General features: G+C 35.3%; 1 protein-coding gene across 6 annotated transcripts in view; it reads right to left on the reverse strand.

The window, feature by feature from the left end:
* Nucleotides 1–13,127, reverse strand: part of CCDC88A (coiled-coil domain containing 88A) — a 125,433-nt gene that overhangs the window by 56,536 nt on the left and 55,770 nt on the right. For all 6 annotated transcript variants that reach the window (XM_005686619.3, XM_005686617.3, XM_013967661.2 and 3 more), the window contains exons 9-12: nt 4,597–4,678; nt 2,471–2,629; nt 773–919; nt 37–181 (exon numbers count right to left, since the gene is read on the reverse strand). In XM_005686619.3, the coding sequence (XP_005686676.2) occupies nt 37–181; nt 773–919; nt 2,471–2,629; nt 4,597–4,678 (533 nt within the window). The remainder of the gene's footprint in view (nt 1–36; nt 182–772; nt 920–2,470; nt 2,630–4,596; nt 4,679–13,127) is intronic.

A 13,127-nucleotide genomic window follows, 5' to 3' on the forward strand; every position in this document is an offset into this window, starting at 1 on the left:
CATTTATCCATTTAAATAAAACAGTATCAGAAATACCTTCAGAAAGTTCACTAGTTCTAGATATTTGTTCCAGTTCCCAGCCAAGATGTAATGATTCGTCCATACTTTGCTTCTGTGCCATTTCCAAAGTCATATTTTCTTCCATTAATTCTTCAATCTTTTTTCTATCCATATCACGTTCCTTTTTTATTGGCAGAGTAGGGAGAGAAAAGAAAGCTAAGAAACAGTACAATTTCAAGCTAATATTGTATTACTTTATAAATTTCAATTATCAGAAACTGTATAAGTTAAATTTTGAGTTCCTTAAAATTTTCACAATTTGAAGCTCTTTATAATAATCAATTATACTTATTACTACTGGTCATTAAACTGATCAGTTGTCTGACCTCCTTTTAAAGTGATTTTTGGGGACACTGAAAACACTTCTTCAGAGTCATTATATTGTTCTAGTCACATAACAAATGACTTCTGATCCAATGCTAAATTTTAGCAATAGTTGTATTTCTATAGTCTAAAAAATGTTTACACAATAGCTTATTAGGGTTTTCTGAAAAGAAGTAGAAAAATTAATAAATAATACCCCTTTGTAAGAAAGGCAGAAATTTCTTCTACTCCTGAACTTACATAAAATCAGGAGCATCTAATTTATTTAGTTCTCACTTTTCTGTTAAGACCTTAAGAACACTAGCCATCCTTATCACTACAGGGAAATCAGATGAATCTTAGAATTTTTACTTAGAAGCTATGTAATGGATCTACCTTATACACTTACCATTTCCATATCATGCAGTTTAGCCTTAAGTTGTAAATTCTCTTTTTCTAATTCATGCAATTTATCAGAACGAGCTCGAGTTCCTTCTAACTGGTCTTCCAACATGGTTTTTGTTTCCAATAAAACTTGATTGTCTTCTTTTAATTCCTATAAAAATTTCAAGTAGGCTTTATTGGTCACAAATGTTAATATGATAATTTTTAAAGTTCTGAAACATATTCTTTGTTAAAAAATAAGACATTAAGCTACCTTTATCAACAGGTCTATGCAAGATTAAAGGTACTGAGGAACAAATATAGTTGGTTTCATTTTATTTCCAAGAATTTAAATTATTATGTAAACAGGGGAGGGAGATGGGAGGAAGTTTCAAAAGGGAGTGGATATATGTGTACCTATGGCTGATTCATGTTGAGGTTTGACAGAAAACAGCAAAATTCTGTAAAGCAATTATCCTTCAATAAAAAATAAATTAATTAAAAAATATGTAAACAAATACTCAGCACCTATATTAGGATGAGTCTACTATAATTTTACATGCAATTGTCAGGGTATATTTAAATTCTTAAGTCACAAGGATAAGGAACTCAGTATAAGTAGTCTAGATTTTTAAGATGCAAATCTACATAGAATTGGGGCTTAATTTATTTAATAAAATAGATTTAAGTTTCTCTCTACTTGAAAGTGAAGAGTTTGGGGTTTTGAGTAAAATATCAAGACTACAATCAATATTCAAGTAAATCATAAACCAAGGCTTTATCAAAAAATACTTTACATAAACATCTTAAAATTACTATGTATGTTTTGAAGACATGTTCACAAATCTATATTGCTAAGTTATATGCCTGCCGTTTATAAGCTGGTCAAGCAAAAGTATATTAAAACATGGCACACATGAGGACCCCTGAATAGTCCCACACATGCACCCATTTAAAAAAGTATAAAAGAATTAACAAGCAGCTTATCCTTGCACTCTATTGGGTCTATTTTCTGGTAACATTCAGGCTAAGTGTTAACTTTCTCTTACAATGTTTTCACTTGATATTGCAAACTCCTTCTTTGTTATCCCCATACCGAAACTGATGAAAATCTCCTCTATTTACAGACAAAGAAGAAATCATTGAGAAAGGAAAAAAGAATGCAAGAAGTAAGATTTCCAAATTCTTGCTATCAAACTCAACTTTATGTAACACAGAATTGCAACCATTAAGTAAGAAAAACTGGTTTTCTTCTAACTTGTTCATATAAGGAGACAAATGGCATTGGGGAGGTGAAGGAAGAGAGAGAAGGAGAAGAGGAAGACAGATACTGATTTTGCTTTCACTGATCCTAATTTAGTATTCTGAGTTGAGCAGCAATCAGAAGCATTCACTTCTAGGCATGAGTTCAAAATTAGGAGAGGCATATATACTTTATTTTAACTTCAAAGTCTTCCCTACCTGTAATGCTAATTAAACAAAGGAATGAAATAAAACCTCCAATGAATAGCGTCCAAAAATTCCTTTTTACAAGTCTAAACAATATGCTGATCTATCATAAAATAAGCATCTGATGGTATTGAGCAAACATGAGTTTGCTCAATGAGTTTGCTCAATGTTTTCAAGAGTTCTTTACATTTACTAAAATGCATTTTAAATGCATTTTGAAAAATCGTAACTTTTAAAGAAAAAAATTGTGAATTGTTTAACTTATGCAACATACCTCAACTCTTGCCTTATAAAATTCAATATCATGTAGTCTCTCTTTATATCTGCTGACTTCACTTTCAAGCTTATCAACTCTGACGGCCTTCTCCCGAAGTGCATCTAATTCATCTCGATACATTCTTGCAGAACGAGCATCCGAAAGCAAATTCATGTTCTAAATATAAACACATACTAATATTTAAAATATTATTCTCTATTTTCAAATTGATAATGCTCAGGTTGTGCAATCCGATGAATTTACAAAAAAACCCCAAGTACTTCTGTACTTTAAAAGTATGAATTTTTGTGGGACGAGGAAGCCGAGTGGTTAAGGAGACAGACTGCTAAAAGTGTGAATTTTCTGGTATAAATATTATACCTTAAGTTATTTTTTAATGCGATATATAAAGTCTTTTTTTTTAAACCAAGAGTAAGAAGTCTTTTTAAAATATACACTTCTATACAAATATAAAAACACACGCATACATACAAGTTTTTATATATAATGTTCACTACTAAGATTGTAAAAAATATTCAGGACATTTTAAAATAAGTAAATCTCTTCACATAACTGTTTGCAATGAATTTAAGGTTAAAAGCTAACTTCAAAATACAAGATAGTAAAAATACAGACGAGGCAAACTACTACAAAAGTTGATCATTAGTTACTTTAAAGAAATGTTTCCATCCAGATATGTTACCAAAATCCTGCTGAGTTTTTAAATACCTCCACATGAATGATTACTTGCATATGATTAGTATACATCTCTACATCATTTGAAATAAATATTAAAATTCAAACTTTAAAAAGTCCTCCTGCAATCCTTTGAATAACAGTAATTGAAGCATGATCCAGAGACATCTGAGGGTCTCTGAAAGCCTTCTGGGGAGTTCATCAGATCAAAACTATTTTCATAATGATACTAAGACAGTACTTGCTGTTTTCACTCTCATTCTCTCATAAGGGTACAGTGGAACTTTCCAGAGGCTACATAGATGGTATGTTATTAACTTAACAGACTGAATGCAGAAACAGATATGAGAATCTAGTAGTCTTCAATTAAGGAAGGCATTAAATAAAGAGATTTGCAAAAATATAAAAGATTACTATTCTTCTAATTTTTCTGTTGTTTTGGAAAATAATGGTTAGTTAGTTACCATATAATTTTTATGTTAACATGGAATGGGCTGAGTATTATTTTCAAATGAATTAATAAATATTTTTCAATTACTAGTTTAAATTTCAAATATAGTTAATTCCAGTAAAGGGAATTCACATTAAATAATCCTCATTAATTTTTAAGAGTAAAGAAGGGTCTTGAGACAAAAACAGATTGAGAATCACTGTTTTAGATGGAACACAAAAAAACCCTGCTACCAAGCAGTGGAACAGCAGTCACAGCATATCTAAAACTAAAGGTTATGATTCCTAGATTCATTCACCTAGAAAGGTCACAGGTTTATGATCCCACAACTGAAGTAACCCTGGAATTTAAAATGGCAGCTTGGGGGAAGTAAGGACAAGAAAGAATTTTCCAGCCTTATCCCAATCTTTATCATTTATGGCTTAAAGAAGACCTCTTGCACTACCTTCAAATGAAAACAAAACATTACAGAGTAATTAAAAGAAGCAAATTCTTAAATAGTTTTAGTTCATGATGAAAAAACACAAAGCTTCAGAAAAAATAAACACATTTTAAAAAGTACAGGATCTACATGGTAGAAAAAGAGAAAAATTAAAATGTATTCTATTCTATGGAAGTTAACATAAAGCACCGTAAGAGAGCAGAGACTTAGGGAAATATACATAAGCAGCACAGTTTAGCAATAGAGGTATTCCAGCTGTCAAGTCCACAGATGCCAATAAATAAAAAAGGAAAACCTGGAACTGTCCTAGTCCTAAGAGGTTCCCTGAAAGCTCAGCAAGGTTTGAATAGCACACTGATAGAGAAAAAAGAAAACTCCAAAGTTCTTTCCAGTTTTGATTTCTAGTTTTCACTCTGGCATTTCTGAAGACAGAAACACTGAAAAAGTCATTACATTTCATTAAATCTCGGTAAGCAGTAAGGCAAATGCTGTAAATTATAACGAAAAAACTCAATTTCCAATTTATATTATATAATGAAAGTTCCAGGTACAAACCTCTTGCTGCAGCCTTTTTAGCTCTATTTCCATTTGCTCTAGTTCTTGTTTACAGTCCAACAATTGTTCAGTCTTTTCCTCCCTTAAATGCAAAAAATATTTATTAAATAAAAAACTTTGTGCTTTGAAAACTATGATCATCTGAACTAATACAAAATACTATCATTATTAAATATCTAACTTAACATAATATTGGTCATGACCTCAAGCTGGGGAAAAAGACAAAGAAATTGGCATTAGGAATTTATATGGTTGAATGTCATCAGACTCACCCTTAAAGTTCTCCAAATGCTAATACCCTCAATGACTAATGTCCTCATAGTTCATAATGTAGCTTTTTTTTCTTCATCTCTTCTGTCATTTCTTGATTCCCATCTCCTTACTCTCTCGCCCTCTCTGTATAGTCACAGACAAATTAGCTGGAAGAGTTCTTAAGCAAGGCAATACTAGCTGGGTCTGAGACTTTAAGGGTCTCCAAACTATTTTCAATATTTACAATGACCTAAAGAAAATAATACAGTGCCACACAGATATGTAAAATCTTTGACTCTCTCTTAGTTTCTACCCTGAAGTCTGGACACTTTTGTATTTCTCCTACTACACTTTTTCCTTTTTACACTGTGTTCTAACTCCCATTTTCTCTCTCTCCTTTAGAGCCAAGCTCCTCAAAATAAGTCTCCACTCATTGTCTCTGTCAACCTTCTGTTCTTAAATAATAAAAAATAAATGTTCATTATGTAGAACAATCTGCTTTTGACATCTCATATGTGCTTATTTTAGTTTTTTCACCAGAGAAAATTTTTACTGAAGTATAGCTGATACACAATGTTATATAAACTACAGGTTATTGTGCTTCACAATTTTTAAAAGTTATACTTCATAAAATATTAGCTATATTCCCTGCATTGTATAATATATCCTTGTAGCTTATTTTATACATAAGTTTGTACCTTTAATCCTCTGCCTCTATATTGCCCCTCCCCACTCCCTCCTCCCACCAGTAATTACCTGCTTCCTGTATCTAAAAATCTGTTTTTCTTGTTACATTCACTAGTTTTATTTTTTTGATTCCACATATAATTGGCATCATACAGCATTTGTCTTTGTCTGATTTATTTTACTTAGGATAATACCCTCCAAGTCCATCAATGTTGTTTTATTTATTTGGCTGTGTTGAGTCTTAGATGCTGCACGAGAGATCTTCATCCCAACATGCAGGCTCTCTAGTTGCGCCCTGAGGGCTCTGGAGTGCAGGGGCTAAGTAGCTGCAGTGCACAGGCTTAGCTGCTCTATGGCATGTGGGACCTTAGTTCCCCGACCAGGGATCAAACCTGTGTCCCCTAGATTTCAAGGTAGATTCTTAGCACCTGGACCACCAGGGAAGTCCCATGTTTTTAAAATAGCAAATTTTATCCTTTTTATGACTGAGTAGCATACCATTTTCTCTCTGTATATATATTTTTTTCTATATATCTTTTTTTAAAATTTTTAATTATCTTAATTTTAAAAACTTTAATTCTTACATGTGTTCCCAAACATGAACCCCCCTCCCACCTCCCTCCCCACAACATCTCTCTGGGTCATCCCCATGCACCAGCCCCAAGCATGCTGTATCCTGCGTCAGACATAGACTGGCGATTCAATTCTTACATGATACTATACATGTTAGACTGCCATTCTCCCAAATCATCCCACCCTCTCCCTCTCCCTCTGAGTCCAAAAGTCCATTATACACATCTGTGTCTTTTTTCCTGTCTTGCATACAGGGTCATAATTGCCATCTTTCTAAATTCCATATATATGTGTTAGTATACTGTATTGGTGTTTTTCTTTCTGGCTTACTTCACTCTGTATAATCGGCTCCAGTTTCATCCACCTCATCAGAACTGATTCAAATGAATTCTTTTTAACAGCTGAGTAATACTCCATTGTGTATATGTACCACTGCTTTCTTATCCATTCATCTGCTGATGGACATCTAGGTTGTTTCCACGTCCTGGCTGTTATAAACAGTGCTGCAATGAACATTGGGGTACATGTGTCTCTTTCAATTCTGGTTTCCTCAGTGTGTATGCCCAGCAGTGGGATTGCTGGGTCATAAGGTAGTTCTATTTGCAATTTTTTAAGGAATCTCCACACTGTTTTCCATAGTGGCTGTACTAGTTTGCATTCCCACCAACAGTGTAGGAGGGTTCCCTTTTCTCCACACCCTCTCCAGCATCTATTGCTTGCAGATTTTTGAATCGCAGACATTCTGACTGGTGTGAAGTGGTACCTCATTGTGGTTTTGATTTGCATTTCTTTAATAATGAGTGATGTTGAGCATCTTTTCATGTGTTTGTTAGCCATCCGTATGTCTTCTTTGGAGAAATATCTATTTAATTCTTTGGCCCATTTTTGGATTGGGTCGTTTATTTTTCTGGAATTGAGCTGCATAAGTTGCTTGTATATTTTTGAGATTAGTTGTTTGTCAGTTGTTTCATTTGCTATTATTTTCTCCCATTCAGAAGGCTGTCTTTTCACCTTGCTTATATTTTCCTTTGTTGTGCAGAAGCTTTTAATTTTAATTAGATCCCATTTGTTTATTTTTGCTTTTATTTCCAGAATTCTGGGAGGTGGATCATAGAGGATCCTGCTGTGATTTATGTCTGAGAGTGTTTTGCCTATGTTCTCCTCTAGGAATTTTATAGATTCTGGTCTTACATTTAGATCTTTAATCCATTTTGAGTTTATTTTTGTGTGTGGTGTTGGAAAGTGATCTAGTTTCATTCTTTTACAAGTGGTTGACCAGTTTTCCCAGCACCACTTGTTAAAGAGATTGTCTTTACTCCATTGTATATTCTTGCCTCCTTTGTCAAAGATAAGGTGTCCATACGTGTGTGGATTTATCTCTGGGCTTTCTATTTTGTTCCATTGATCTATATGTCTGTCTTTGTGCCAGTACCATACTGTTTTGATGACTGTGGCTTTGTAGTAGAGCCTGAAGTCAGGCAAGTTGATTCCTCCAGTTCCATTCTTATTTCTCAAGATTGCTTTGGCTATTCGAGGTTTTTTGTATTTCCATACAAATCTTGAAATTATTTGTTCTAGTTCTGTGAAAAATATGGCTGGTAGCTTGATAGGGATTGCATTGAATTTGTAAATTGCTTTGGGTAGTATACTCATTTTCACTATATTGATTCTTCCGATCCATGAACATGGTATATTTCTCCATCTATTTGTGTCCTCTTTGATTTCTTTCATCAGTGTTTTATAGTTTTCTATATATAGGTCTTTAGTTTCTTTAGGTAGATATATTCCTAGGTATTTTATTCTTTTCGTTGCAATGGTGAATGGAATTGTTTCCTTAATTTCTTTTTCTACTTTCTCATTATTAGTGTATAGGAATGCAAGGGATTTCTGTGTGTTGATTTTATATCCTGCAACTTTACTATATTCATTGATTAGCTCTAGTAATTTTCTGGTGGAGTCTTTATGGTTTTCCATGTAGAGGATCATGTCATCTGCAAACAGTGAGAGTTTTACTTCTTCTTTTCCAATTTGGATTCCTTTTATTTCTTTTTCTGCTCTGATTGCTGTGGCCAAAACTTCGGGAACTATGTTGAATAGTAGCGGTGAAAGTGGACACCCTTGTCTTGTTCCTGACTTCAGGGGAAATGCTTTCAATTTTTCACCATTGAGGATAATGTTTGCTGTGGGTTTGTCATATATAGCTTTTATTATGTTGAGGTATGTTCCTTCTATTCCTGCTTTCTGGAGAGTTTTTATCATAAATGGATGTTGAATTTTGTCAAAGGCCTTCTCTGCATCTATTGAGATAATCATATGGTTTTTATTTTTCAATTTGTTAATGTGGTGAATTACATTGATTGATTTGCGGATATTGAAGAATCCTTGCATCCCTGAGATAAAGCCCACTTGGTCATGGTGTATGATCTTTTTAATGTGTTGTTGGATTCTGACTGCTAGAATTTTGTTGAGGATTTTTGCATCTATGTTCATCAGTGATATTGGCCTGTAGTTTTCTTTTTTTGTGACATCTTTGTCAGGTTTTGGTATTAGGGTGATGGTGGCCTCATAGAATGAGTTTGGAAGTTTACCTTCCTCTGCAATTTTCTGGAAGAGTTTGAGGAGGATAGGCGTTAGCTCTTCTCGAAATTTTTGGTAGAATTCAGCTGTGAAGCCGTCTGGACCTGGGCTTTTGTTTGCTGGAAGATTTCTGATTACAGTTTCAATTTCCGTGCTTGTGATGGGTCTGTTAAGATTTTCTATTTCTTCTTGGTTCAGTTTTGGAAAATTGTACTTTTCTAAGAATTTGTCCATTTCTTCCACGTTGTCCATTTTATTGGCATACAACTGCTGATAGTAGTCTCTTATGATCCTTTGTATTTCTGTGTTGCCTGTTGTGATCTCTCCATTTTCATTTCTAATTTTATTGATTTGATTTTTCTCTCTTTGCTTCTTGATGAGTCTGGCTAATGGTCTGTCAATTTTATTTATCCTTTCAAAGAACCAGCTTTTGGCTTTGTTGATTTTTGCTATGGTCTCTTTTGTTTCTTTTGCATTTATTTCTGCCCTAATTTTTAAGATTTCTTTCCTTCTACTAACTCTGGGGTTCTCCAATTCTTCCTTTTCTAGTTGCTTTAGTTGTAGAGTTAGGTTATTTATTTGACTTTTTTCTTGTTTCTTGAGGTATGCCTGTATTGCTATGAACTTTCCTCTTAGCACTGCTTTTATAGTGTCCCACAGGTTTTGGGTTGTTGTGTTTTCATTTTCATTAGTTTCTATGCATATTTTGATTTCTTTTTTGATTTCTTCTGCTATTTGTTGGTTATTCAGAAGTGTGTTGTTCAACCTCCATATGTTGGAATTTTTAATAGTTTTTCTCCTGTAATTGAGATCTAATCTTAATGCATTATGGTCAGAAAAGATGCTTGGAATGATTTCGATTTTTTTGAATTTATCAAGTTTAGATTTATGGCCCAGGATGTGATCTGTCCTGGAGAAGGTTCCATGAGCACTTGAAAAAAAGGTGAAATTCATTGTTTTGGGGTGAAATGTCCTATAGATATCAATTAGGTCTAACTGATCTAATGTATTATTTAAAGTTTGCGTTTCTTTGTTAATTTTCTGTTTAGTTGATCTGTCCATAGGTGTGAGTGGGGTATTAAAAGTCTCCCACTATTATTGTGTTATTGTTGATTTCCCCTTTCATACTTGTTAGCATTTGTCTTACATATTGCAGTGCTCCTATATTGGGGGCATATATATTTATAATTGTTATATCTTCTTCTTGGACTGATCCTTTGATCATTATGTAGTGGCCTTCTTTGTCTCTTTTCACAGCCTTTGTTTTAAAGTCTATTTTATCGGATATGAGTATTGCCACTCCTGCTTTCTTTTGGTCTCTATTTGCGTGGTATATCTTTTTCCAGCCCTTCACTTTCAGTCTGTATGTGTCCCTTGTTTTGAGGTGGGTCTCTTGTAAGCAGCATATAGAGGGGTCTTGTTTTTGTATCCATTCGGCCAGTCTTTGCCTTTTGGTTGGGGCGTTCAACCCATTTACGTTTAAGGTAATTATTGATAAGTATGCTCCCGTTACCATTTACTTTATTGTTTTGGGTTCGGGTTTATACACCCTTTTTGTGTTTCCTGTCTAGAGAATATCCTTTAGCAATTGTTGGAGAGCTGGTTTGGTGGTGCTGAATTCTCTCAGCTTTTGCTTGTCTGTAAAGCTTTTGATTTCTCCTTCGTATTTGAATGAGATCCTTGCTGGGTACAGTAACCTGGGCTGTAGGTTATTTTCTTTCATCACTTTAAGTATGTTTTGCCCTTCCCTCCTGGCCTGATGAGTTTCTATTGAAAGATCAGCTGTTATCCTTATGGGAATCCCCTTGTGTGTTGTTGTTTTTCCCTTGCTGCTTTTAATATTTGTTCTTTGTGTTTGATCTTTGTTAATTTGATTAATATGTGTCTTGGGGTGTTTCACCTTGGGTTTATCCTATTTGGAACTTTCTGTGTTTCTTGGACTTGGGTGATTATTTCCTTCCCCATTTTAGGGAAGTTTTCAACTATTATCTCCTCAAGGATTTTCTCATGATCTTTCTTTCTGTCTTCTTCTTCTGGGACTCCTATAATTCGAATGTTGGAGCGTTTCATATTGTCCTGGAGGTCTCTGAGATTGTCCTCCTTTCTTTTAATTCGTTTTTCTTGTTTCCTCTCTGATTCATTTATTTCTATCATTCTATCTTCTATTTCACTAATCCTATCTTCTGCCTCCGTTATTCTACTATTTGTTGCCTCCAGAGTGTTTCTGATCTCATTTATTGCGTTATTCATTATATTTTGACTCTTTTTTATTTCTTCTAGGTCCTTGTTAAACCTTTCTTGCATCTCCTCAATCCTTGTCTCTAGGCTATTTATCTGTAATTCCATTTTGATTTCAAGATTTTGGATCATTTTCACTATCAATATTCGGAATTCCTTCTCCGGTAGATTCCCTACTTCTTCCTCTTTTCTTTGGTTTGGTGGGCAACTCTCCTGTTCCTTTACCTGCTGAGTATTCCTCTGTCTCTTCATCTTGGTTATATTGCTGCGTTTGGGGTGGCCTTTTTATATTCTGGTAATTTGTGGAGTTCTCTTTATTATGGAGCTTCCTCACTGTGGGTGGGGTTCTATCAGTGGCTTGTCAAGGTTTCCTGGTTAGGGAGGCTTGTGTTGGAGTTCTGGTGGGTGGAGCTGGGTTTCTTCTCTCTGGAGTGCAGTGGAGTGACCAGTAATGGGTTATGAGACATCAAAGGTTTTGGAATAATTTTGAGCTGCCTGTATATTGAAGCTCAGGGGAGTGTTCCTGTGTTGCTGGAGAATTTGAGTGGTATGTCTTGTTTTGGAACTTGTTGGCCCTTGGGTGGAGCTTGGTTTCGGTGTAGGTATGAAGGCATTTGATGAGCTCCTATTGCTTAATGTTCCCTGAATTCAAGAGTTCTCTAATGTTTTCAGGCTTTGGATTTACGCCTCCTGCTTCTGGTTTCCAGTTTTATTTTTACAGTAGTCTCTAGACTTCTCCATCTATACAGCACCAATGATAAAACATCTAGGTTAAAGATGAAAAGTTTCTCCACATTGAGGGACACTCAGAGAGGTTCACTGAGTTACAAGGAGAAGAGAAGATGGAGGGGTTAGTTAGAGGTAACTGGAATGAGATGCGGTGAGATCAAAAGAGGAGAGAGCAAGCTAGCCAGTAGTCACTTCCTTATGTGCGCTCTATAGTCTGGACCGCTCCGAGGTATTTACGGAGTTATACGGGGAAGAGGAGAGGGAGGAAGTAGACAGAGGTGACCAGGAGGATAAGAGAGAGGAATGAGAAGGAGAGAGACAAATCCTGCCAGTAACCAGTTCCTTAGGTGTTCTCCACCGTCTGGAACACACAGAGATTCAGAGTTGGATAGAGAAGAGATGGGGGAGAAAAGAGACAGAGGCCACCTGGTGGACAAAAAGGAGAGTCCAAAGGAGGAGAGAGTGGTCAAGCCAGTAATCTCGCTCTTAGGTAAACTTGGGTAGTGAAGTTTGGGTTTTTAAACGTACAAAATTGACAACAAAAACCTAAGAGCAAAGATTAAAAATCTGTTTTTGAAGACAATGGTCTGCTTTTCTGGTTGCCTGAGGTCCTCTGCCAGCCTACAGAAGTTGTTTTGTGGAGTTTGCTCGGCGTTGAAATGTTCTTTTGAGGAATTTGTGAGGGAGAAAGTGGTCTTCCCATCCTATTCCTCCGCCATCTTTTTTTTCTCTATATACATCTTCTTAATCTAATCATCTGTTGGTGGACACTTAGGTTGCTTCCATATCATGGCAAGTATAAATAATGCTACTATGAACACTGTGGTACATGCATCTTTCTGAACACCACATTAACAAACTGATTAATAAAAACCATATGAGCATCTCAGTAGGTGCAGAAAAAGCTTTTCACAAAACTCAATACTCATTTATGATAAAAAAAAAAAAAACCTCTGCAGAAAGTGGGCACAGAGAATAATAAACTCTATATCCAACAAAACCAGAACTAACATCAGACTCAACAGTGAAAAGCTGAACACATTTCCATCAAGATCAGAAACAAAAAACAATGCCCACTCTTGCCACTTTTATTCAACATAGTCCCAGCCACAGCAATTAGACAAGGAAAATAAAAGGAATCCAAATTTAAAGGAGGAATAAAACTGTCATTATCTGCAGATGACATACTACAGATGAAACGGAGCAAGACTCTGGCAGGTCATTCCAGGTACAAATCTTTGTTGTCCCCCATTTCTTGTTTGTAGGAAATAGGCCTCATTCAGCCTGCTGATTCCCTGAGATCTAAAGGGCAGATTCAAACAGCTGCTACTCACAGAAGGAAGGGAATGCAGAAACAGAGGAGCAGCAGCTGAGAAACAACAGTCCAGCAATAAAGCAGGGTTCTAGTTCTTCCTCAAGGAATAGATTTAACAATATCTTTAAGCTTTTCTGCAGAACTAAGGCCTCCACTCAGG

This window comes from Capra hircus, chromosome 11 (assembly GCF_001704415.2).
Source record: "Capra hircus breed San Clemente chromosome 11, ASM170441v1, whole genome shotgun sequence".
Classification (NCBI taxonomy): Eukaryota; Metazoa; Chordata; class Mammalia; order Artiodactyla; family Bovidae; genus Capra; species Capra hircus.